This window comes from Arachis ipaensis, chromosome B3 (genome assembly GCF_059453495.1).
Source record: "Arachis ipaensis isolate K30076 ecotype BB chromosome B3, ASM5945349v1, whole genome shotgun sequence".
NCBI classification, from domain to species: Eukaryota; Viridiplantae; Streptophyta; class Magnoliopsida; order Fabales; family Fabaceae; genus Arachis; species Arachis ipaensis.
Window position 1 is genome coordinate 6207291 of NC_142438.1, and position 26100 is coordinate 6233390.

A 26100-nucleotide genomic window follows, 5' to 3' on the forward strand; every position below is an offset into this window, starting at 1 on the left:
ATTACTATATTCCTATAATTAATTATAAATACAGTACTTTTTTATATATTCATTATTAGAATAGAATTTTATTACATTCTAATTTAAAAAAGATATTATACATTTTAGATCAAGCATTATATTTTTTCAAATCAATTTCATATATTCAAAGATATATTTTCTTTTTTCTGTTTCCTTCTCTTTTTTCGGGTAGATTATTCACCATTATATATTTGCTACTCATGCTAACAATTTACATAGCAATTGCTACATTCATTGCTTCAGAGATTTTTCTCTAATGGAGAACAATGAGTCCGTTTCTCCGGTAATTCTTTGATGTTACATAATTTTTCTCTTTACATGCATTCCATTTAGATAAGATATATACATTAACCTTTTATTTATTTTTATTTTATATTTTTTCTTCACAGACTTGTGTTGTTCTCAAAGTAGTGAATCTCCAATGTTGTGAAGCTTGTCCTTCCAGGGTGAACAAAGAGCTTAGGAAAATTAAGGGTATGTATATAAATATAAATATGACACTATGATTTATAGCTTTATGCACTTCTTTTTCTAATGACATATGATTTAATTAGTCTATCAAATAATGGATGATCTTAAAAGCTAAAGATATGAGTTTTAGAATATTACTTTTTATTTTGGTTCATAGAAAGACATGAATTAGTAAAATTTTTTGAAGATGTGTAAATTTTTTTAGAATATGTACACACAACATTTTGGAATTGCTAAATTATGCAGGAGTTACTGATGTCCAAATGAACAGAGAAGAGGGACTAGTTACAGTTTTTGGTGAGGCAGATTCTTCAAAACTCATCAAAGCAGTAAAAAAGGTTGGAAGAAAAAGAGCAGAGATTTATATGGAGCCTAAAGATCAACCTACTGAACCAAGCTGCACCTGCTTAGAACACACAAAGAGCACAAAATCCAAGAACTCAAGCATCCCTGATGACACAAAGAGCACCAAATCCAAGCACACAAAGGCGAGTGCGAAACATGATGATGATGATGATGATTCTGATGATAATTGCTCTGCTGATGCTGATTTTGGCGACCACGATCTGCCTCTGCCTCCACAATTTAATGATCATGGAGCTCCTTCAAGGTCCAACAACCATGTTGCTTCTAATGCAAGCTATCATCATTATCCTCAAAATAATCCAATAATGCTAGGTACCAATAATGGTGGTGGTGGTGGCGGTTATTTTCAAGGGACAACATTTCCTGTGCCTGCATATATTAATACATATGCAAGATTTTGTAATGACTACAATGAATGTGTTCCTCCTCCAATGGGTTATGGTAGACCACAACAACCACCTTATCAATACAGTTACTATCATCATCAACAGCGTTATCCACCACAACCACAGCCGCAGCAACAGGCTCCTCCTCCTCCTCCTCCTCCTCCATGCTCATATTATGGTGATGCTAATGGATGCACCATATCATGAGCTCTGCTACTTATTATATAGTTGCTTCTTACTTCAATTCTATATTCTTCTAATGTTTTGGTGTATATCCTATGGTTTGCTCATATATCCTATGGTTTGATTTTGACCTTTTATGGTGACTTTTTGGTATATACTTTATATAGATATTATTTTATTTATTTTGTGATATCTATTTGAAAGATAAAATATATTTTATTTGTATTTTTATTTTCTATTACGATTTCAATGTTTTTTATTTTCAGTACTAAAAATAAAAATACAAACTGAATACATCCTATGATTCCCATAAGACATGGGAGTAAGAAAATAAATAGTGAAAAAATACACATAGAAGAAACGATTATGTAAATAATCAACAAATTCATTCTCATGATAACACCAAAAGAAAAATGAAACTAAAATTCAGAAAGCAAATATTAGGATTATATACTTGAGATCCATCCTAATGTCTTAACCATTTTTAATAGTAGTAAACCCAGTTAGCAATGGAAGGTTGAGCTTTCATTGATTACTTCACTCGTTGCAGCAAAGGAAATCATACATAACAGTTTAGAGCAAATCAATTGATGGAAGCTGAGCAAAGGGAGAAAACATGAACATGGATTGGGAGCACAACATGCTCATACAAGTCTCATTATATATACAAAATAGATTAATCATTACTAGACACAAGAGTCAAAGCCTTGGATCATGTTTTACAAACTCATTAAAAAAATGGAACAATTCAACTCTACCATGGCATTTGAATGCCTCTCTTGAGTAATAATATCATATTTCTGGCACAGCTCCCACAAGAATCAACTCAGATGAAACCAGGCATTGACAGTAATTGGCTTTCTTCTTCTACCAATTAAAAGTGTCATTCATTCGTAGCATAAATAAGAAAACAATACAATGAATTTCATTGCATGAGAACCCCACCAGACATCTAAAGCAGGAACAGAGAGCAAACACCCTAGGGTCAGCAATTAGCAGAATACTACTAACATTGCACTTTGTATGCTTCGCATCGCAGCATTTTTGAATTGACGGTTGGTTTCTGTGTTTCGTCCGGGGGAAAATTATTTAAAGGGTGGCTAATTGAAAGTTCAATTGACTTTGTTCTTCTTTGCTTTCCATCTCCTTTACATTGTCTACTATGTGCTGTATTTTCTTCGATAGGCTCTCGTTATACTCGTCAATGTGCTCGAGTATCAATTCAAGATGTCTTTTATAGGTGGCAGACCTCTTTTTCTCTGCTGTCAACTGCTGATTTAATTCCCGAATTCTATCCCGTTCGCCCTGGAAAATAGTATCAGAAAACAAAGAGGTAAGTGGGGGAAAATAAGCTGAAAACATGTAAAAGAACCAATATTATCCTGAAAAACTTCATTCTGAAATAGCCTGATGCTAATCTCCAACATTTAGCTTAATAGTGACATCATGATCCATCCAATTTGTCATTTCTAATCAATCTGGCATGAAGTAACTGTGAAGATAACTAATTTAGTAATGCATAGCAATGGAAGAAGGAGAACTGACCGGATATTGTTCGTAGATGAAATCCCTTCTGCCACCTCCTGGACCAGCAAGAGGATGTGTGTGTTCCTTTACAAAACGTGTAACAACCCAGCTACCAGATTTTACTTTCCTTACCATTATCATTGCCTTGCAACCAACCCTTGTCTCAGCCCTTTGCCGTATAACATTTTCACGCTTGTCAGTCATCCTGTATCCCTCTTTGTTGCAGACAAAAATCCGCCCAATAGCAGAATTATCGATCCTTGATCGAGAGAGTTTACTAACACGTACGATGAATCCAACACTCGTGGCATATGCATTGTAGAATGCATGTGCTTCTGCTTCTGACTCAAACTCCTGTCCCACATAAGGTTCAACAGGTGAAACAATTGGGACCGGAAGTGTGGGAACAGCTAGGGTTATGGCCCCTCCAGCAGAAACTTGAGTCACATCTTGACCTTGGCTTTGAACTGGCACAATAGCACGTCCATCGATGTTATTTCCATCATCACCATTGTTTCCTTCGTCAGCGTTGTTCCCTTCATCAGCATTGTTTGCTTCATCTGCGTTGTTTCCTTCATCGGTGCTACAATCGTCAGCCATGGCAGCATTTTCTATTGCCTCCCCATTATTAGAGCCATCAATCTCAACCTCCACTGCAAGAACATAACATATATGCTATAAGATTTTCAGAGCCAAGGAAACATTCTACAGAACAGTGCATAGCATAAAAAACAATGAATGAACATGTAAAGAAATAAAACCCTAACCCCAAGATTGTTCTTTTTCTTCTTGATATTAAGAAAAAGCTTACAAACAATAAGGGAAAAATTAACACAATTTGGTTTAAAACAAGTTCTAGAGCAGAGAAGTGACTAATAGAAGAGAAACATGAAAATCACACCGAGAAATTTGCAAATTAATTCATTCCTCCACAAACAATCAAAATAGATCAAGCACTCTGCACCAAAAGCATGACTTTCGCATACCCTTTCAATAATCCTTTCTAAAAACACCAAACAATAATGATTCGATTGCTTTAAAGCTCAATACCAAATTCCCAAACCACAAAAGGGGGAGAAAACCCTCAAATTCTATCGGCATCAAAATCATCAACAGAATTTCCACATCAAGAATCAATAAACAAAATAAACATAAAAAAAAAACAAACTTTACACCCTAAAAACGAAATTTTTTAAGAAAAAAGGAAAAAAAAAAACTTACTCAGAATTAGATTAACGTAGAAAACCGAACGTGATACCGCTTGTGTTAAGAGCTGCAAAGTGAACACAGCGAAGTAAAAAAGGAATAGAATTGGGGGAATGCGAGGCATATATGGACCCTAATTGTCTCTCCACGTGTCTTATTTCTATTGGAGAATTCATAATATGAAAGTCAACTTTTTTACATTGACTCGTTGCTTTGTTGCCACGTTTTCAATGAAGTGTACGCTGGGCCGTAAGATTAGAACCCGAACCCGATCCAATACGAGTGGGTGCACCACAAAGAAAGAACACACGCAGTGCACAACACAATAAGCTGCTTCTTTCTTCTTCATCGTCTTCTTCTTCGAATTCCAACCATGGCTACTTCGTTGTTCCGGAGCATTCGGAGAGCTTCCTCTCTTCTCAAATTCTCGTACTCAACTACCTCCTTTTCGGTTTCTCCCAGGTTTCTCTATCATTCCACGTGCTATTTTTTTTTAAATTGTTATATACATGTTTCGTCACTTACATTCTTACACTAACCCCAGAAGGGGAAAAAAAAATTCATTTTTTCAGCGCCCGGGAACTGTTATAAATAATTCATTGAATCTCTTATGTTGGGTTAGCTTGTTTTCCTTGTTTGTGGTTCTAAGTTGGGGAAAGTTTAAGCCTTTGAATTGAAGCGTGAATTTGTAATGTGTGTATATATGAGCTATTTTGTGCTGACTGCTGAATCCCTTGTGTTCTAGATCAATTTTGCTTTTTGCGATTTTGTGTTGTGGAAAGTTTAAGGCATTTAATTGATGAGTTAACTTGTAATATGTATCAGTTATGTTGTTTTTTTTTTCTCCTAATTCCTTTGTGCTCTAGGTCAGTTGTGAGGTCCCGGATATCGGTTTTCTTACCGTTTAGGCAATGCAATTCAGTTGGGAAGCCGAGTTCATGGTGGGGTTTCAGAGAGTTGAGCTATGGCACTGTGAACTTGGTTATATCGGAAGGGAAGACCAAGTTTGAGGCTCGCGAGGTTGAGCCGCCAAGGAAGGACAAATATAAAACTAAGAAGAAGCTGAAGATGCAGAGGAAGAGGGAGAAGGAGAAGAGGAAAGCTGCAAATAGGAGAGACCCTCGTTGGCTTGGTGTCAAGGGGAAGAAGAAGCAGAAGTTTGCCAATGCAGAAGAGAGAATCAAGTGCAAGCTTGAGAAAGTAAGCACTGTGATCGGATTCTTTCTTGCCACAATTGGTGCAAGGAAAAGAGCCAAGCTTAGTGTTGCATACATGTGTATATTGCGATTGATGAGTGCAGACACCAGATATGATAGAATTAAGAATGAATGAATTAGAGAAAAAAGTTAAGGTTACATCTATTGTGGTGTCGAAATATGGTAGAATCGCGCCATAAATTATTTGGTTATACTAGATCAGATGAAAGATAGCCGAATAGGTAGGGTTAGAAGAAAACCAAGGAACCATGGAGTAGCACTCCAAGTTGAATGACTTGTCTATACCATGGTTCATAATAAGACACAATTATTATATTACTATATCTATATAGCCAACCTTACCTTGGGTAGAAGTTAGAAGAGACTTAGTTGTTGTTATTGTGCAAGCCAGCACTTTTGCAAGAGCTTCTTCATCTACTCATTCCTATAAATTTTAGGGGTCTTTTGTTTTGTTGTATTGATATGTCGATCTCACAAGTTATTCAGTTTCCCTCTTTTAGGCCGCAAGGATATGTTTTAGGGCTAGAGGTTAAATTTATTAATTCATATCTTTTGCTTATTTTCCCAGACATTCTACGGAAATTTGTAATGACTCAGATTTTAATCCCAGGCAAGAATTAAGGAATCAATGCTCATTGAAAGACTCAAAAGATATGATGTTCCTAAAGCTCAGGGTCCTGTTGCCAAACCTGATGGTTTGACGGGGGAGGAACGATTTTATTTGAAGAAGATGGCTCAGAAGAGTTCTAATTATCTACAAGTTGGCCGAAGAGGATTATTTGGAGGGGTTATTCTTAATATGCATATGCATTGGAAGAAACATGAGACTGTTAAGGTCATATGCAAGCCTTGTAAACCTGGCCAAGTACATGAGTATGCACAAGAACTTGCTAGATTGAGTGGTGGTATTCCAATCCACTTCATTGGAGATGACACTATAATATTTTATCGCGGAAAGAACTATGAACAGCCCGAGGTTATGTCACCAGTAGATACATTATCCAAGAAAAAGGTATGTTTCCGTGTTCCTTTTGTTAATCTCAAATGCATTACTGAAGTATTTGTTCATCACATGCAAAAGCAAAAGCACCGAAAATGAAATTTAGTTGCTTCAACATTTTATCTACATTTTCTGTTGCAGCAAGGTGTTTTAAAGTACATAACTTTTTGCTCTTAGCACATAATTCTTTTTGCCATTCTTTTTGTACATAACATTTTATCTCCAGTCTGCATTTTCAAGCTGTATGAAGCTGCTATTAGCTAGAAAATGCGGGTTTGGAACCATTTGTTGCTGGTTTAATGTTCAGTATGGAGTTTGAAGTTATTCAATTTTCTTTTTCAAATGATGTTGTCAAATGTGATCTCTCGCTATACAATATCTTTTCCTATTTGTTTTTTCTTGGTCTCACTTAAAAAGTGTTTGGTAAGACAACACACTTGACAATGATAGAAAAATTGAGAGAATCTATATTCCCTGATGAACATTTGGTCCAGAGTGACATTTATTTTGAAGTGGATGAAGTAACATGGAAATCTGTAGTTGACTTCTCATTTGAACTATACATATTTTTTGTAGCTTGGAGAAAAAATTCTCCAGTTTGGTATGGTTTTTAACAAATTCCATGAAGATTTATTCCTAGTTCCAGATATCTCTTATTTGACAAAAAACTCTTCTTCTAGAAGTGGTCAATTTTCAAATTTTATTTTTCATTTCTCCGCAGGCACTTGAAAAATCCAAGTATGAGCAATCTCTTGAATCAGTTAGGCGCTTCATCGCTATCGCTGAGAAAGAACTAGAGCTATATTACAGGCATATCGCACTCTACGGCAATCCGAACGACCGTAATCCCTTATCAGTTCTTGAGGGCCCAAGTGGAGACTCCATCAGAAAAGGGTACCATAGGATTCATAAACAAAGTAACCCTGAGTTGATTAATGATCTTGCTGATTCCAAAGAAATGGGGCTATCAGAATCTGAAGATAATAACAATGAAGATGAAAACTTGTCAATGGATGAATCAGATTCTGAAGAGGACAGCATGCTAGATACTAGTGATGATGATAAAGAAAGTGAGGAATGTTTTACTAATTTGAAAGATGCAAGTGCAAGCTCAAGAGCTGGTACATCACCATCAATGTCTAAACATACCTACCATTATAGTAATTGTAATAATCAATGTTTATTATCCAAACAAATGCTATGCACTAGAGATTAGAGATAAATTTATACTATGCCTCAAATGTTGTATATATATGGCAATGAATGTTGGGTCTTTAAATGACAATATAAAGGTTATTCAAGCAATGAAAGTTTTTTCATTCAAAAATATTTGAGAAAAAAATGCATTTCTTATAAATCACGTTGATGAACATTAAATAATAGTAATAAAAAAAACTCAACCATAACTAAGTTGTTTTTGCACCTGCATGATGAAAAGAAATTGACAACTGGGGCGGGAGGGGGAGGGAGAGAACAATACAATTAAGTATGTAAATTAACTAAAAGCACTTATGTTCATACCAAATGTATCAACTCCTCCATTTTTTAATTATCATAAATTCATACTTATAAGATCATAGTATATTTAAAAAAGTTAAAAAATAATAATTAACATAAAAGACATCTATAATTATGATAGCTAGAATTTTTTTTAGAATGATGTCATACTACTTATTTTATTTGCAATATAATTAGAGTGTATTATAAAAAAAAAATTAAAAGATTAGACTTATTTTAATAAAAAATTATATGTCTATAGACATATAATTGCTTCTTGTTCATACCTCGACCTCCAACTTAGCCTAATCCAAAAGCAGGCAAGGTCCAACTAACAAAAACCAAGATCCACCTACCGGCATGCTCGACCTCGTACGCCCGACCTAGTGTCCAGAACCTAAGTGCTCCTACAAACGTGTTCATATATTCATTCCAATATGAAATCTCAACAACCTTAGATAAAAAAGGGGAAATAAACTCCCACCAAGATAAGTCAACAAATTACTAAAAATAACTTATCTTTACTTATATATAAATACACCTCACTATCTCAGGTATTTCTCAACTCTAATCTATCTAAAACTTGTCTAAAATCCTTACTAACCTAAATATCAGAATCTCTTGCAGATACCACCCCACACATTCTCACGAGGAATTCGAAAACGTCAGATCTTTCATCTAAAGGTGTCTGGATCTCACGTTCATACCCAAAATCACCCTGGTTCAAGATAAGACTCGAAACACTTCTTATATAATAAACTATGTTAAATTAGTTTATCTATTTTATAGTTTACTTGAAATTTTTTTTTGTATCATAAAATATTAAATTGAAAAAATAGCATGAAATTTATTTGTTTATGTTATTTACAATTCCTAGATTTCATTTAGTGGATTTATTATAGTTTAAAATAATTAGCTTGTCTTTTTAATTATAAACTTAACAAATATTGCTTATAATTATCATATGAAATCAAGCCATAAATAAATAAAAATAGAAAATACATATTTGATGATATTGAAGAAAAATAAATATAAATATATTGAGAGAACAATGATTTACAAAACTACTACAATAATAACAGAAAAGAATATGGTTACAAATTTATAACAGGAGTTGAACTCAAGAGCATACCTTTGTCAAAAAGAGAGATCAATTCAATAAATAACTTATTACATATTGATAGAAAATTTAAATAAAAAAATTTGATGGGACCATGAGTCCATGACCAACCATTGTTCCAAAGAAACCTTCAGTCAAATAAATGGCGTCGTTCTACGTTTAGGGTCCAAATAAAGAAAAAGGAAGAAGGGACAAAAGTACACCTGAAAGTTCGCACGTTGGACACGATTACACTTCAATTATTTAATGAGTTACTCGTGCACACTATTTATACACTCCAGCGGACACAGTATTTTTCGTATTTATTTTGTTTAGGAAGAAGGGACAAAAATACAGTTAAAAGTTCACACGCTGGACATAATTACACTTCAATCATTTAACGCCGCCACATGCCGATGGTCGGAAGGGTAAATGTGTCTGCCGGAGTGTATAAATGGTGTGCACGTGTGACTCATTAAATGATTAAAGTGTAATCGTGTCCAGCGTGCGAACTTTCAGGTGTACTTTTGTCCCTTCTTCCTTAGAAAAAAGAAGCATTCAGTCCTTCACTTTCTCTCTCTTCGAACCATGAAAGCCTTCGCACCCACTAATCCCTAGCCCCTTCGCTGAACAGCTTTGTCTTCGTCTCACTCACTGCCGTCATCTTTGTTTAGGGTTGTGATTATTTTTTGTAGTGATGTGCTGCTTTGTATTTTGTTAATGCATTTCTTTGCCAATTTCCTTGGCATCTTTATCTTTGTACGGGTGATAGCTTGCCATGTTGTTATGGCTGATCCAAAGTATGAAGGGAACTAGGAGATTTTTACTTTGTAATTGTGATTTTTATGTTGTAGACTTTAACTATTTTTCTAATGGAAATTAAGTTGATATAGAAAGGAACTTTATTTTGAGTAGACGATGGAATATTTATTATTAATTTAGTTAATTTAATGATTTTTTTTTTTTTTTTGTGACTATCTTAATGAATTTAATATGGTGATATAATGACTAATGAATGATAAATTATTAATAATTGATGAGATCAAAGGTTATATTAGATTTTGGTTGATACAATATTTTATATTTGGAAGACATTATAAAGTTTATGTTAGAATATAATTATATTGTAGGATATTTATTTATAATTTATTTATTATTTTAGTATAAAATAATTTTTCTAGTTAGATTACAATTGAATTAGGTGAACTAATAAACTAATGACTAGGGAGAATACTTAGTCTTCCTTTTCTAGGTTTTGTTTCTTTTGTTCTTTTGTTTTTTTTCTTTTTCTTTTTTTCTTTTTTTGGGCTGAGGCCCATTTAGAGTAACAAAAAAAGAATTGAAACATGCTGAACGCAGCCTAAACTCTAGCTCTTGTTAATTCGATTCCAAAGGAGAGAGAGATTCAAACTCGAAATTGCATCAATGTCTGACAGAGAAGATAGTGATTCCGACGCCCCTGAGGAATTCACAGCTCTGCAGGTCTCTCCTTATTTCACCATATTTTTCTCTTCGTGCAATTCATCAACATCCTTTTTTGTTATTGGATAAGTAGTTTGTGCTTAATCGAAGCTTGCGCTTCATAGGGTATACAACAAGACGAGGAGATTCGCAAAATTCAAAAAGAAAGTAAAGCTAGGTATGAAACGCTTTAATGCTTTGTTTCTTTCTATGCTTACTTAAATTTGAGCTTCAGTTGTTTTCCTTCCAAGTGAAACTATAAATTATTTAGTTTATTTGGTTAAATCCTCAAACTATATTCGGTTGAAATATGCGTGTTTGTCAAATTTCGGCCCGTAAAAATAAAAGTATTAGAAAAATCAGAAAAATATTTTTTTTTTAGAAGCTGTAATTTATATTTTTTGTAAAAGATCTTTTTTTCTAAAAAAAAAAAAAAAGGATGTTTTTCATATAATAAATAAATAAAAAAGTACTTTTATATTGTGGGTATGTCTAAAATCAACCCAATCATTTTGTGCACATTAGATGCACCATCTTTTATGAACCATTGGATTTTATTAAATTAGAATCAAAGGATATTATAAAAGAGGAGTACTGATAGACTTTATAAATATAGAATATATTAGTATATACATACATAAATATATTTTAATATAAAATATTTTAAAAATGGTAAGTAAAATTTTTTAATTTAAAATAAATATAAAATATATAAATACGTACAAAAATATTTTTTATTTATTAAGATTAATTATTATACAGTACTATTTTTAATTACATAATATAAAAAATTAAATTATTTTATATTATTTAAAAATAATTAAATTATTTTATATTATTTAAAAATAATTAGATTATTTATTAAAAAATATTTATTAATAATTAATTTTATTAAAAATATATTATTATATGACATAATTTTTTAATCAAATATTTGTAAACATACATTTTATTCAAAATACTATATATCATATTATTTTAACAAAATTAATTATTATATAATATTTAAAAAAACGTGTAATGTTTATATGTATTATATATAATTTAAAAAAATTGAAAAAAATTAATTTTAAAATTTTAAACGTATAATATTTTCATGTATTATATATCACAATAAACATGAAAACAATAAACGTGTAATATCATAATAAAAATTTGAAAAAATAAAAAAGGTTAATATTTTTATGTATAATATATAATATTTTAAATGAATTTTATTTTTATAAATATTTTGAAAAAAATTATATTATATAATAATATATTTATATCTGTTACGTTAAAAAATTACGTTAAACTATTTCAATTTATATTACGTTAAAAAAATATTTCTTTTCCAATTTATATTAAAATTATATTATATAATAATTTAATTATTTATCAAGTAATATAAAATAATTTTTAATTATTTTATAAATTATATTATAGTTTAACATATCATTTTAATATATTTTTTAATATTAGAAAACATTTTGCATAATAATTAATTCTAATGAATATAAAAGAAGAGTATTGATGAACTCTAATAAATACAGAATATTCTAGTATATAATTAAATACTTTAAATGACAATATTTTAATACACAATATTTTAAATGGTAACAGAATCTTTTATTTTTAAATAATTAAATATAAAATATATAAATACAAAATATATGAGTATTTTTTTATTTATTAAGATTAATTATTATAAAAAAAATTTATAATATTAAAAAAATATTTTAAACTGTAACATAAAAATATAAAATTATTAAAATTTTATTTTATATTACTTGATAAATAATTAGATTATTATATTCAAAATTTATTATTTTATATTTTTATAATATAAAAATAATTTTATATTACTTGATAAATAATTAAATTATTATATAATAAAATTTTAATATAAATTGGAAAATTATTATATTTGCCATTTTTAAAATATTCTGTATTAAAATGTATTTATGTATCTATATACTAATATATTCTATATTTATAAAGTCTATTATTACTCCTCTTTCATAACATCCTTTGATTTTCATTTAATAAAATCTAATGGTTCATAAAAGGTGGCGCATCTAATGCGCACAAAATAGTTGGGCTGATTTTAGACATACCCCTATATTGTTATATCCAAACATAATTGATAGATAAAAAAATCTTTTTGCATGAGATACCCAAACATAAAATTACTTTTACTTCTCCATAAGATCTTTATAACTCGAAAAAAGATATTTTCTTAGAAGATCACCCAAATAAGCGCAAAGTGATAAAACTATGAAGTCATATAGACTAACATTATTTGTAAGATGAGAAGTTACAAATCCGTGTAAGACATTAGCTTCTTAGATCATGAGATATGATTGTGTGCTATTCAGTTTTGTCAAAGTTATTTTCTAGGATTTATTATTGGATACATGCAAAATTTGTCAACTTGAGCAGTTGTGAATGGTGTCTAATATGAGTTTGCCGGATAGGGTTGCTCGCGAAGGGAAAGAGCGTAGGAGGAAATGGGCCGAAAAATTAACTCGTCGACAATCCAAAGAAAGTAAGGACACTGCTCAAGCTGAAGATGATGATGTATCAGGTTCTAAGCCTCAGCATAATTCGAATCCAGCTTCAGGGTTTCTTCCAGATGATGTAGTGAAAATGCTTGCAGCTCGTGAGAAGTATGTGTCACCTCTCTTTCTCTCTTGTGCAGTGTTAGTATGCATAATGGTTTAGATATGTGTGTAAGAGTGCATAATTCTTTTGCAGACAAGTTTTCTTGCCTTACTATGAAGGGGAGGAGGAGAAGGCTAAAACAAAGCCTGCTGCTTCAAAGAAGAGGAAATCAAAGAAGTCAGGGTGAGGGGGATTTCATCCTTTATTTATTTCTTTGAGCAATTAGTTGGATTAATCATGTTGCTTGTTAATTTCTAAAATTATCTATTCTGATAATGGTTTGCAGTTTGGAACCTGTTATTTTGAGCGAACTAGGCCCTCCTCAATGTTTACAGGGTGCCTTAGAATTCTTGAAGAAAAGAAAAATGTCAGTCCAGAGATCGTCCTCTGCCTTGAATAATTCCAACAGAGCATTTCGGCTCCTTTCTAAGTCTGGTGTGATACTACAGAAGTGAGCATTTGTATCTTTTGATATTATTGATTGTTTTTGTACTGGGAGACTTGTCCTAACATATAGGATATCCAAGATATATTTAGTTATAGTTTTTTATTCAGAGTGTTTTTTGCTCTACGGAAAAGGCTTCCTGAGCTACATTGAGATGAAATGAAGGGATAACTATGAAAGAATTTACCTTTTAGAACAAAGCCCAAAGATATTTGAATATAAAATAACAAAATACAACTTCGGTTCTGCTAATGAACATCTAGTGCTGCAATCTTGGTACTCGACCGCAAATGCAACCTCTAGCATTAGCAGCCCACAATTAATCAATAATTCACTAGTCCTATGTCTCATATCGGGATATATAATATACACTTGTTGGTGGGTAGCTTAAGGTCAAGGTGCAGAGAAAGTGTCTTCTTATATTGTCATGTATTGTTTATTTTTCCAGAAGATAACAAAGTTTTGTGAAGAAATAATGGAAAGTATTATGAAATCCGATATTGTTGGAGCTACCAACTCGGGATAAAATAAAAGTTAAATGGAGCAAGAAAGAAGATGATACTTCCACGTGTATGCATGACACTGGTTCCGGGGGAATATTATGAAAATGACCTTTGTATGCTAAAATTGTCTAATGTGAAAATGACAACATAACTTAAAAGCTTTTGTGCCAGTTTTATTTCAATCAGAATAATTTCTATAGATATTTAAAAATATTAAAAAAACAATATTATTGTTTATTTTCTGTTTCTATTATTTCGTTGAAAATATAAATAAAATAACAAAAAAAATTAAATATTAATAAATTATTATTTTCTAACAAAAATTAATAATATATGTGTAATCTTTTGAATAGTATGTATCTTAATAATATTTATATAATTTTAGATTACGTAGTAATATTTTAAAAAATAAATATTTAAGATATTTTTTATCTTAAACTAAAATAATTTATCATATGTCAAGTAATATAAATAAAATTTAATGATTTTATATTTTATATATTAAAATAAAAAATTATTAATATGAATTTATTTTTAACATAATAAAAAATGTTATTCCACACTTATTGAATTTAATAATAAAAAATATTTATAATTTTTTATATGTTGATATGTTCTATTGTTTATTTAAATTTACTCTAAAAATAGAAATGTTATTATTTGTGTAGTAATATGGTCTATATTAATTAAAGTCTTTCAATATTTTTATATAACATCATTTAATTTTTATTTTATAAAATCTAATAATTTATAAAAATGACATATTTAATGCGTATAAAATTGTTGATCTCATACTCATTTTTTTTTTTTTCGGTGAATATCTCATACTCATTTTAAGACACTCCATCTATAAAAGGCTCCATAAGTATAATGAAGGAACATTAAATACCCTTTTTTTTTTCCAGAGTATACAAAGGGGCTAAAGGCCCAAGATCTGCTATTTTAATATGCTATTCCTATCAAAATATTAACACTCCTAATATCTTATTGGAAAACTTTTTAGTATATCAAAAACACTGGTGTTCCAGTTGTTTTAACTATTGATTTCAATTAATATATATTATATATATTTTTTATAATTCAGATCAACGGTTAAAACAATTGAAACACCGATATTTTCGGTATACTAAAAATTCTTCCTATTTTACACTCATACAAATAATCAAATATACCTTTATACAATCAAGGAACTCGTGCCACCAAAACCCAACAAGAAGCCACTCATTAGCCACAGCAAGAGGAGTCTACTCATCAGCCTGTGCGAAATGTCTGTTGGCCCGAGTTACGGAGAGAACTCTTAGCCCAGCAAATGAAGCCGATACTCCAACATACAAGCCATTTATGAATGTCCAACATCTGAAGGTGCCATGAACTTCCCATATACGTATTTTAAAATTTACATCCTCTAAATTTTAGATTTTTATTTTAAAAAATAAAATAAATTTTTTTATTATTAAATATCTTTTTATAATTTTTTTATTTTATCTATAAAATAAATAATAATAGATTATATATTATCCTCTAAAATAAAATTTAAAATTTAAAAAATTTAAATTTAGTATTTTAATTCCAATTACTAAAACAAAATCTCTTTATCTCCGTACATTATGTCTGTACGCTATAATTCTCCATTTATATATTGTAGTTTTTGTCTATTAGCAATAGAAAAAAAAAAGGCAAATGAGTGCTAAACCACTTTTAGTGAAACAAATAGTTCATCAATATATTCCTTGTAGCCTTGAGGATTTTTTTTACTCGAATAAAATAAAATTAGTTATATTCATATTATATTTTAATTACATGTAATGGTGGTGTAAAACTATAAATTAGAAACATACATATATTGTGGTTTCCAACAAAATTTTTGAATAAACACTTAAATTGGTTCTCAAATTTTAAATTGACTAATTTGTTTTTTAACAATTTTTTAATACTATACAAGTCTTTGAAAGTTATTCACATCGGACAGATAGATAAATCTTTTTATTATTTTCAATAAAATTTTTAATATATATGTTAGATAAATAAATTTTATAATAAAATATTTAATTTTCAAAAAAAATAATATTATAATATAAATTAATCTTCTTGCAATAAAATGAAGAGACCAAGTCGTGTATAAAAAAATTATTAGAAAGCAAAGTATTTAATCTAAAGTTTTTTAGAACTAATTTATTTATGAAAAAATATATATATTATTTCCATAAATTTTTGTTCTAAACCTAGATTTATGAATAAAATGAAAAACTTTGTCCAAACACAATATGGTACAAGCATTAGGATTTGCTATTTGGTTATAAATTGATTTATATGTATTTTTTTTTCTTATTCATAAATTGTTATTTAGAACCAAGATTTGTAAAAGTTTTTAGTTTGGTCATAACTCATAAATAATTATATAAACTACAATTTATATATAATTAAAATTGGATAAAAATATAATTAATTTTATTTTAAAACAATCACATAATATCATATTTATCATTGTAATTTTTATTATTTGTGAATTCTACTCTCTTAATTTAAATATAATTAAAACATTAATTTATCATCTTATCAATTTTCTCACTTTGACAAATTTGATCCAAGATAAATATATACTTTTATATAAATTCAGTACAAATTATGAAAACTTGGAAAATATATTATTCCACATTTTTAAAATATGAAACGAGAACAATGCAATTGTAAATTGATAATGCATTTTCTGATGGGTTATTAAGACTTGATTAATATAGTTTACTTCTACCTAAATGCCTAAACAAAACAAAAAATGTATATATATAAAAAGAGGAAACAAAACAAAAATAATGTCTTGCCAAATTCGGAAAAAAAAAACCTTTTGACATATCACTAATTAAGTGAAAAAGTAGTACATTAATGATCCTCTAATCTTTACTAATTACTCATATTTTTATCCTAATTCTCATCTTCATTTTCCCGTCTTTACTGTATAATGTACATATATACAAGTAAAATAAAATAATAATAATGATATGATAGTTATAAATACGAGTTATAACTCAGCATCGTATGTTACATCTTAGCCTTTATGAACTATAATTCAGCCAAATAATGATTCAATCGCGAACAAACGGCACAATAATCAAATACGTTACCAATACTTCCCAAACTTAATAAAATACGTTATCAATACTCCCCAAACCAACGTAAATGCTCAAACTATAATTGACGAAAAGCTCACCATACAAAAGGAAGATAAAGTATTTTTTTAAACAAGTTTTTTGGAATATACAATACTGACTTAAGTATTGGAGTGCCACTCCTCCCTCTTCATTGCTCACTACTTTAAATTTCGTCAAAGAAAAAACTCGGATTGGAAGGATCATTGGAGTGCCTTTGCAGGTACTCTCCTCCCTCTTCATTGCTCACTACTTTAAACCTCGTCAAAGAGAAAGCTCGGATTGGAAGGATCGATAACTCGGTCTCCAAAGAACCTCGTCAAAGAGAAAGCTCGAATTGAAAGGATCATTGGAGTGCCCTTGCAGATACTCTCCTCCCTCTTCATTGTTCACTACCTTAAACCTCGTCAAAGAAAAAGCTCAGATTGAAAGGATCGATACCTCAATCTCTAAAGAAATAGCTCGACAATTGTTCGTCACGAGAGCCAACTTATTCCACAGTCAAGAACAAATAATAATAATAATAATAATAATAATAATAAAATAATAATTCAGATACAATTATTTTACGTAAAATTAATAATTAAAAATAATTAAATAATTTGACTGTTAGACTTAATTTTTATCTAATAACTTTAGTTATCAACTTCACTGCAGAATTTTCCTCTAATAATAATCTCTTCACTTTTTTCATTCCACACTTCACAACTTTCCACACACTATACCCTCCATGGCTTCCACCACCGCCCTCCCAGCCACCGGTTCCGGTCTCATTGTAAGCTTCGGCGAGATGCTCATCGACTTCGTCCCCACCGTTTCTGGCGTTTCCCTCGCCGAAGCCCCAGGCTTCCTCAAGGCACCCGGCAGCGCTCCTGCCAACGTCGCCATCGCCGTCTCTCGCCTCGGCGGCAAGTCCGCCTTCGTCGGCAAGTCCGCCTTCGTCGGCAAGCGCGGCGATGATGAGTTTGGCCACATGCTCGCCGGAATCCTCAAGGAAAACAACGTCGTCGCAGACGGCATCGCCTTCGTGACACTGCGCGCCGACGGCGAGTGTGAGTTCATGTTCTATGGGAATCCCAGCGCCGATATGCTCCTCAAGCCCGAAGATCTCAATCTCGATCTCATCAGATCTGTATGCAAAAATCTCTCCCTCTCCCTCTCTCTCTTGTCAACTTTCTCGGGAAAGTTTACCTTTTCTTTTCATTTTCCGTTAAAATCCCGAAGCTACAGTGTAAATGGATATTGCTGAGTCGGATACAGTGGGGTCCACGATAGATTTATCATCTATGGTGGTACGCTCAACGTTTTTCGCTAGCCTTTCGATAGATTCATTTTTCTTAAAATTGAAAGTTGAAAAAATATCAGGTGAGGTGGATCACGTGTTTTTTTCTCTGTTTAGCTGTTGTGAGCTATTGCTATTCCATAGAACGCTGATGATGGCTCTGAGAAAATTACATTCGGGTTGGGAGACACTCTCTACCGCATGGATGATGGATCTACTATTTCTTTGAATCAAAAGAGCACGTGTTCGTCACGTGCTACGAGCATATGGGAGAAGGCTGACGTCATCAAGGTGAGTGACAATGAGCTGGAGTTCCTTACCGGCAGCGACAAGATCGACTATGCTTCTGCCCTCTCCCTCTGGCACCCCAACTTGAAGCTTCTCCTTGTCACCCTTGGTGAACATGGTTCCAGATACTACACCAAGGTAATTATAGTATCCACATCCACGGTTTAAAATTTAGAATTTAATGGAATGATAATGTATGTTCCATTTGAAACCAGAAATTCCATGGACAAGTGGATGGTTTTCGTGTTGACACAGTAGATACAACTGGCGCTGGTGATTCCTTTGTTGGCGCTCTACTATGCAAGATTGTCGACGATCATTCCATTCTTGAAGTGAGTGTTAGCTCCCTTAACTATATAATAATAATAAGACTTGACATTGGCTATGTTTGAAGATTGTGACATGTTTTCCTTGTGGATTGCAGGACGAAGCAAGGTTAAGGGACGTAATCAAGTTTGCAAATGCATGTGGGGCAATTACAACTATCAAAAAGGGAGCCATTCCAGCTCTTCCTGCAGAGCATGAAGCCCTTAAGCTCATCAATGGAGCATAGAGACTTCAGGTACATAATAGTGCTAGTAGTGTCTTTTAATTTTTCTTGTATAGGAAGGATTCTCTTTCCATTACATCTCTTTTAGTCACTTTTCTGTTCGACTTGTTTAGCTATCAATGTATTTTGGGATAACCGTCACATTTTCTTTCTTCCAAAAATTTTAGATTAGTCCGTTGACCCACAACACAAAAACAGCCTCGTAACCTTAAAAGGCCAAATTGCGGCATGAGTTTTGGCTGAAACCTGCAATTCTATGGCCACAAAAGTTTACCAACCACTGTTGCGCACCTCACAGATCAAGGTGGTCTTAGACCATCTCCAATAGGGAACTATCTCCACATCAGCTTTTGCGTCATAAACAGTAAATAGGAACTCAAAGCATCTCTCTTCTCCATTAGGAGGAACTAACTTTAGTCCCTGTTGTGGTCTCACTTAATTAATTAATTAAAATACTTGATTATTATAAGGAGATTGAAAATTGAAATTAGAAAGATTTTGGATTTTGAAATGTATTTGGTAGTGTGAAGTTTTGATTTGGAACTTGAGAGTTTGAGGTTTGAGATTGTTGGGTATTTGGAATTTGAGGAAAGTTTTGTAAGTAATTGAAGAAAGAGTTGAGTTGGTTTGGATCCATTCTTTCAAACAAAAAAATAATAATAGCAGAACTTTGATTTCGTAAACTTGGAAGAAGAAGAAGAAGAGTAGTAGAGAGTGTGAGAATAGAAGTGTATCTAAGTGGTATATATAGAGTAACAAAATATTAATTTATTAATAATAACGGTAACATAGTAACGGCTAGTTTCTAACGGCTAATTTTACAATGGCTAGTTTTGCAACGGCTAATTTAATATAATAATATAATTAATATATAATATTAATTTAATTACTTATATTAATTATGATTTAAATAATTAATATAAATTATTAATCAAATAGAATTATAATTAATTATTATAATTATTAATAAATTAAATATAATTTAATTATTTGATATAATTTTTTAGATAACTAAATTAAATACTTAAATCACATTTAATTTATAAATAATTATAATATTTAATTATATACATAAGGTTAAATAAGTTAGTATCTAATAAGATTAATACCAACCTTTTATTCACAACATATTCTATAACATTATTAGTTGTTATATTATTACGATATTATTTAATTTTTTTTAAATTAAGTGCCACATGTTAAAATTTTATTGCTTACCATGAAAACAAAGCAAAGTCCTGCTCAGAGGGACTTACTTGCTTTAAAATACGTGCGGAAACTCATATTTATATTACTCCAATGGTAGGGCTTTAACTTTTGTCAGAACGGGTCCTTCATTGGATTGCCGTTGGAGATGCTCTTAGAAGAACCGCAAAACTAAGACTCTTTAAACAAAATTGGACTTAATAATATCAGGGCCGAAAAATTGAAAAACTCCTACTAACAATATTGTTCTTTCTTGTTTACAATTGATCCAATGTCTTTGGTTGCAATTACCATCTTTTTTTGTTGGTGCTTTCTTGTGCAAGATTATGGATGATCAATTCATACTTGAAGTGAGTCAATTCCTAATGCTACCACAATCATAGCTGTCTAAGCTGAATTTGAATCATATGCACTGTAATTATATCTATCAGAAATATATAAACCGAACCAAATCCATATGCACACATACAGAACCAAACCAACCACCATAACAGGTATTGTACGGGGGTAAGAATCTCTATAGTATGGACAATGATCATAATGAAAAAGGAAAAAATTTAATTCAATTCTATGCTACTATGAACAAGACACTAAAATTATAGCATTTCATCAAAATCCAACAGTCCACAAAGCATGTGAACACATACTTCTGTTCTTACTAGAGAAATGTTCTCTATATTCAACTTTTTCCTATACACCAAGCCAACTTATTCTCCTCTACCATAATCCGCTCGGCGTGCGAGGGACGACGATTACATATAACACATCTCCTCTTATTTTCCTCGGAGAAGTATGACCGTTATGAACATACAACTTGTCATCAAATCTAACACTGCACATTAATGAAAACACTACTACTGACCATTGTTGTGGTTTATTTATCTTAGCCTAGATCAGGCACAGTGAAATGCTCATCGTCTATTTCACCTAAGACTTCGATCCTAGGCTTTTTGCTAGACATGTAAGATTTATTAGTGGCTTTAAAAGTGTATGGTGCAAGAGTGCTAGTGTGCGACACAGGAAGCTGAGGAACTTCAGCTGCAGCTAATGTTTCCTGAGGAAACTGTTCACCAAAGATACCAACATCTGCTAGCCATTCCAACTCTCCAAATTCGTCTGCTTGTTTCTGAACATATATAAGAAAAGAATAACAGTAAATTACCAAAAAAGAAAAACATTGATATCATGAAATAATAGCATTGTAGGAATGTCATAATTAAGTGGCTATTCGACTTTGTTTTTCCTTACCATTGCCCTCAGCTAGATAGATGTTGTAATAATAACAGTATTCTTCACTGTTTAAGTACAATTCTCAAATTTAAAAAATTTTCAATCACTGAAGACTTTTAAAAGAACTTTTTTTGTTGAGTTAACATGAATTATGATGATTGGCTACTGCATGGTATTGTCCCAGATGAAAAGTTAAATGAGGTAAACTTATGAGGACATGAAAAGAAATGTTATGTCCTAATATATATAGCAAAATCACTCTTATCATCCTATCTCTTCTATGCAACTAGAATTTCAAAATAAAGCTGCCTTACTTTCTCTGGTGATCCAAACTCTGGTAAATCCAATAGTTGATCAACTGCCCAAAAGCTAGGGGGAGTGAAGCTAGGCGATTGCTGAGAAGGAACTTTCCTTGGAACTTGTTGCGCAGCTGGATTAGATGGTTCCAAGTGGCTTTTCTCATCACTTTTGGAGCAGTCATTAGAACCCAAAGCCACCCGGATTCCAGTAGCGAGAAACCGCTGGTGGTTCGCAGAAAGGCTGCCAGCTAAATGAATTGGTTCGTCGCAATCCTTACAGAAGAGTGCTCTGTCTTCGACACAGAATATGAAAGCTGGCTTATCCTGTAGTTATAAGTAGGAGAACGGAGAGAACACAATTAGCAATATTTATTTTAGTTAACAAGATCATGCACGATGAACAAGTAGCTTTTCATTTGGGATAAAAACCATTTAATTATGCCATTTAGTCAAGCAACATTTTCACCACTCACTCAACAGAAACTATACACTATTTATCAAGATGGTGTTTTCTGTTTTCGTTTCATGTTTTACCACTGCTTCGTAGAGTCCTAAAAACTGAAAACAGAAACAGAAAACAAGAACAAAATCCAAACAAACACTAAGAATTTCACATGTTAACCTTGAGTTTGTTGGGCATAAAATTATGTGAAATCATGTAGTATTTTCTAACAAGCTCACATGAAAAAGTTGCAATGTTTTTAAAAATCAACTAACTTCTTTCAAAAACTTTGCTTTTAATATAAAAAAAAATGCAAGATCTGCATAGGCATAAAGAAATATCAAAGACTTTAGACAGTATAAGCTGTCTGGAATATGGAATCAAATTATAAGTTACAAAATTGCAGTCTCTACCCTGAGATGTGATGAAGTTTTCTTAAATACCATCTACCCAAAAAGATTCTTAATGTAATCTCAAGACTACTACACCAAATCTAATATATTAAATCCTAAGATTTAGATCGAATGTGAACTAAAATGTTGCATGGCCTTATGTTGAATAAGGTTTTCATCTCTCTACAGTTAGCTTATTAAACAAAACACCTAGATTTCCCATTTGCTTCTCATTTCTAAATCCAAATAAACCCAAACTAGGCTTGATCAAACCATCCATCACATGAATTTCTATAAGAACATTTTTACATGATAAAAAGCAAAGGATATACTTAGACATAAAAGAAAAGAAAAGAAAGATGAGGAGGGTACTTGGCAAATATCACATCTTGGAAGCTTGTTAGAGAGACATTGAAGGAGAAGCCTCTGGTGTTTGCTTGCAAGCTTGTTAGCACTATGAACCTCCACATCACATTTTGCACACAGAGCTGCTTCATCTGCACAACAGATCACTGTTGCTGGAACTTTCTCACACACATCACACTGAATTTTCATTGTTTTTGTTACCTCTTTCTTCTTCCCTTCTTCCCTTCTCTTCTCTGATCTGATGCTACCCACAAAAGGGCATAATCCAAATATCAACAATGTGTACGGAACAAAAAAAGATTGGATTTTTATGGAGCCACCAATAACAAAAGACAACTCTCAACTAGTGATGTTAACTTCTTTTTTCTGGGAGTATCTTGAAATACTTATCCCTTTTCTTTTACAAATTTATCCCAAATATGTCTCAATCTATCTATATTTTCATCCTAACCAAACCATATTATAGTAACAAAAGTGTTAATAGAGGTAATTAATGGTGGAAAAAAAGCTATTGGGACAAGTGGAAAAGGAAGTGATTGGAGGAGAATCTAGCAGTTGGTGAAGGTGTTGTGTGTGAATGTGGAGATAAGGATTCTGATCAGATACTTACGTATGAAAATCAAAATCACGGAAGAAAACAAGTCCAAGTGGGGTGCCACCCTTGCCATGTGTGTGGCTATGGAAGTTCTAACCTTTAATTCAGCAAGTTCTTGTGGCCACTAATGATTCTAGATATTTTTCCTTTTTACTACATCTTAAGAAATATTTTTTTCTCTTAAAATAAAATTTAATCTCTATCCTAAACCTTAACTGTGTTTCTACTTTTCTATTTTTTAAAATTTTAATTATTATTCGTTATTATAAATAAAAATAAAAAGGTATAATATTCTTAAAAAATAAATTGAATGCATTTAAAATATATATGTGTGTGTGTGTGTTTTTTTTCTATTAAAGAACATGACTTAGAAACACTTTTAGTATGTACTTTAGAAATAATTATAATTAGTGTTAAAATATCTATATGCTTGACATACCATTAATGATAAAATTTGAATCTAAAATTTTATTCCTATCATATATACTAATATATTAATAAAACGTGTTTATTAATTTATTTTTTATCAATTAAATAATAATAATAATAATAATAATAATAAATATGATATTAGTTAATGTGATAAATATTTTATGTTTGAATTAAAAAATTCTGAGGTTAAGTCTTAAATATTGTAAAATATTTTTTTTATAAATTACATATAATAAAAGTTGGAGAGATGATAATCTTAATATTATTTTGATAAGGACATTTTTACAAATTCATATAAAATACAATACAAAAACAATTATGTGCATTATAAAAAAATGGCATTATCATTTTCTAAAAATATTTTAAAAAGGAAAATTATACATCTTATATATAAAAATACAGTAGATATACATTAAATTATACAAGTATTTATCCTCTCTCTCGAGAATGTGGATTTGTTTAGGGGTCTGCTACACATACAAGCAAAAAAGGCTTATAAGCGTTATAAGTTGGCTCAACTCAAAAACACTACACACGCACTGAAGTCTTTAGAATGGAGCGTCAATCCCACGCGCATACACAACGGTTACAATATCCAAAACACACTGATTATGGCGCACACTACCTCTTCTCCCTCAAAGAAAACGCAAACCGTCAAGTTTCAAGGAAGATTCGAAACAAATTACAATTCGGAAGAGAAGTTTGAACTTGTCGCGAAGATTAGAAGAAATCAAGAACAAAAGATAGAACTCTCCATCAAAAATCGTCGGAAAAAACAAAGAAATATTATTCAAGGTAAGTTATTGTTTTACTGATCTTGTAGATTTTTCACATTTCGAAATCGAAGAATTAGGTTTTACTGTTCTTCTACGTTCTTCTAGGTTTTACTGTTCTTCTTGTTTTAGCTCTCATTTTACTGTTTTTAATGTTCTTCTTGTTCTAGGTTTTACTGTTCTTCTAAGTTCTTCTAGGTTTTACTGTTCTTCTTGTTCTAGTTCTTCTCTTAACGAATTTTTGGGAGTATATTGCGTAATTTGGTGGTGTATATGGCATAATTTGTTGGGTGTATATTTCTGAACTGATATAATGTAATATAATCAACTGTTGCAACTGTTCTAATATTGCTTGTCCTTGGGTGTATATTGTTTGACCTTGTAATGTTGCTTGACCTTGTATATTTATGCATGTTTGAGTGAATTGAACATCATTTTGAACTGATCTAATTAAATACTTATGAGAATCCGTATAGGTGTATGTGGTTGATCTATGAGTGTATTTGACTGATATCAATGGGTGTATTTTTCATTTCAGAAAAAATGGCAAACAAAAATCAAGCTGAAAAAAATGTAAGAACAAATATATGTCTTAGATCAAATCAATTTTTCATAATAGAAATATATCTGACTCTAATTTTTCTTTGTTTACAACAAACCAAAGACCTTAAGTGTGCAACCCATTTGTTGAGTGAGAAATTCAGAAATATGAGCGAGGAGAAGAAAGCAATTGTTAGGGATTTGGGATTTGGTGGCCTGATGCACATCCCGCCGCTAAGGGTGCATCACAAAATATTAAAGGAGTTGGCTAACTCCTTTAAATTAGGGAAAAACACACTCGAAACCGGCTACGGTTCGTTTAAAGTAAAACCAAGAACAATAGGGGCTGCGCTTAGCATCAACGCGTCAGGTAACTCGTTACAAACATAGGTGTATATGAGCCATATTGAGGTGTATTTCAAGTGATGCTTGGGTGTATTTTAAGTGATTTTCATACAATGTTATTTCCCTTTTTGTACGAGATCTACTGCCTCAGAAAGTCAATTATAAGGATCTTTTTGAAGACAACAAACAAAT

General features: G+C 31.4%; 5 protein-coding genes and 2 pseudogenes across 6 annotated transcripts; 5 read left to right on the forward strand and 2 right to left on the reverse strand.

Annotated features, from left to right (window-relative positions):
* The first annotated feature begins 277 nt into the window (after positions 1-277).
* LOC107632308 (uncharacterized) lies at positions 278-1451 on the forward strand. The gene is made up of 3 exons (XM_088506690.1): positions 278-304; positions 411-495; positions 739-1451. The coding sequence occupies exons 1-3, from the start codon at positions 278-280 to the stop codon at positions 1449-1451; spliced, it is 825 nt and encodes a 274-aa protein (XP_088362816.1).
* Positions 1452-2054: 603 nt separating this feature from the next.
* LOC107628984 (uncharacterized) lies at positions 2055-4292 on the reverse strand. The gene is made up of 3 exons (XM_016331639.3): positions 4176-4292; positions 2973-3607; positions 2055-2732 (listed from the first exon to the last, which is right to left on the reverse strand). Exons 1-3 carry the CDS (start codon positions 4282-4284, stop codon positions 2517-2519), a joined length of 960 nt encoding a protein of 319 aa, XP_016187125.1. The 5' UTR covers positions 4285-4292; the 3' UTR covers positions 2055-2516.
* A 158-nt stretch (positions 4293-4450) lies between these two features.
* LOC107628981 (RNA-binding CRS1 / YhbY (CRM) domain protein) lies at positions 4451-7642 on the forward strand. The gene is made up of 4 exons (XM_016331635.3): positions 4451-4622; positions 5027-5360; positions 5988-6389; positions 7099-7642. Exons 1-4 carry the CDS (start codon positions 4534-4536, stop codon positions 7591-7593), a joined length of 1320 nt encoding a protein of 439 aa, XP_016187121.1. The 5' UTR covers positions 4451-4533; the 3' UTR covers positions 7594-7642.
* A 2039-nt stretch (positions 7643-9681) lies between these two features.
* Positions 9682-9789, forward strand: LOC148569700 (dolichyl-diphosphooligosaccharide--protein glycosyltransferase subunit 4A pseudogene; annotated as a pseudogene).
* A 587-nt stretch (positions 9790-10376) lies between these two features.
* Positions 10377-13712, forward strand: LOC107628985 (uncharacterized). Its single transcript, XM_088509707.1, has 5 exons — positions 10377-10455; positions 10560-10612; positions 12891-13082; positions 13171-13260; positions 13364-13712. The coding sequence occupies exons 1-5, from the start codon at positions 10399-10401 to the stop codon at positions 13530-13532; spliced, it is 561 nt and encodes a 186-aa protein (XP_088365833.1). The 5' UTR covers positions 10377-10398; the 3' UTR covers positions 13533-13712.
* A 4177-nt stretch (positions 13713-17889) lies between these two features.
* On the forward strand, positions 17890-19424 carry LOC107634087 (fructokinase-like; annotated as a pseudogene). Its single transcript, XR_015907354.1, has 4 exons — positions 17890-18432; positions 18688-18876; positions 18954-19070; positions 19163-19424. The product of XR_015907354.1 is annotated as a fructokinase-like (transcript).
* Positions 19425-21078: 1654 nt separating this feature from the next.
* On the reverse strand, positions 21079-23937 carry STO (B-box zinc finger family protein). The gene is made up of 3 exons (XM_016331634.3): positions 23230-23937; positions 22039-22347; positions 21079-21620 (listed from the first exon to the last, which is right to left on the reverse strand). Exons 1-3 carry the CDS (start codon positions 23410-23412, stop codon positions 21378-21380), a joined length of 735 nt encoding a protein of 244 aa, XP_016187120.1. The 5' UTR covers positions 23413-23937; the 3' UTR covers positions 21079-21377.
* Positions 23938-26100: the final 2163 nt, after the last annotated feature.

Bases quoted from the DNA above. Each gene is read 5' to 3' on its own strand.
- LOC107632308 (XM_088506690.1), top strand. From the start codon at position 278: ATGGAGAACAATGAGTCCGTTTCTCCG. The intron at 305-410 runs GTAATTCTTTGA...TTTTCTTCACAG, and splicing joins ACAATGAGTCCGTTTCTCCG to ACTTGTGTTGTTCTCAAAGT. The intron at 496-738 runs GTATGTATATAA...TAAATTATGCAG, and splicing joins AGAGCTTAGGAAAATTAAGG to GAGTTACTGATGTCCAAATG.
- LOC107628984 (XM_016331639.3), bottom strand. From the start codon at position 4,284: ATGCCTCGCATTCCCCCAATTCTATTCCTTTTTTACTTCGCTGTGTTC. The intron at 3,608-4,175 runs GTAAGTTTTTTT...ATGTTCTTGCAG, and splicing joins CTACGTTAATCTAATTCTGA to TGGAGGTTGAGATTGATGGC. The intron at 2,733-2,972 runs GTCAGTTCTCCT...ACTATTTTCCAG, and splicing joins TCATCTACGAACAATATCCG to GGCGAACGGGATAGAATTCG.
- LOC107628981 (XM_016331635.3), top strand. From the start codon at position 4,534: ATGGCTACTTCGTTGTTCCGGAGCATTCGGAGAGCTTCCTCTCTTCTC. The intron at 4,623-5,026 runs GTTTCTCTATCA...TTTGTGCTCTAG, and splicing joins TCCTTTTCGGTTTCTCCCAG to GTCAGTTGTGAGGTCCCGGA. The intron at 6,390-7,098 runs GTATGTTTCCGT...ATTTCTCCGCAG, and splicing joins ATACATTATCCAAGAAAAAG to GCACTTGAAAAATCCAAGTA.
- LOC107628985 (XM_088509707.1), top strand. From the start codon at position 10,399: ATGTCTGACAGAGAAGATAGTGATTCCGACGCCCCTGAGGAATTCACA. The intron at 10,456-10,559 runs GTCTCTCCTTAT...TGCGCTTCATAG, and splicing joins AGGAATTCACAGCTCTGCAG to GGTATACAACAAGACGAGGA. The intron at 13,261-13,363 runs GTGAGGGGGATT...AATGGTTTGCAG, and splicing joins AGGAAATCAAAGAAGTCAGG to TTTGGAACCTGTTATTTTGA.
- STO (XM_016331634.3), bottom strand. From the start codon at position 23,412: ATGAAAATTCAGTGTGATGTGTGTGAGAAAGTTCCAGCAACAGTGATC. The intron at 22,348-23,229 runs GTACCCTCCTCA...TTATAACTACAG, and splicing joins CAAGATGTGATATTTGCCAA to GATAAGCCAGCTTTCATATT. The intron at 21,621-22,038 runs GTAAGGCAGCTT...ATATATGTTCAG, and splicing joins AGTTTGGATCACCAGAGAAA to AAACAAGCAGACGAATTTGG.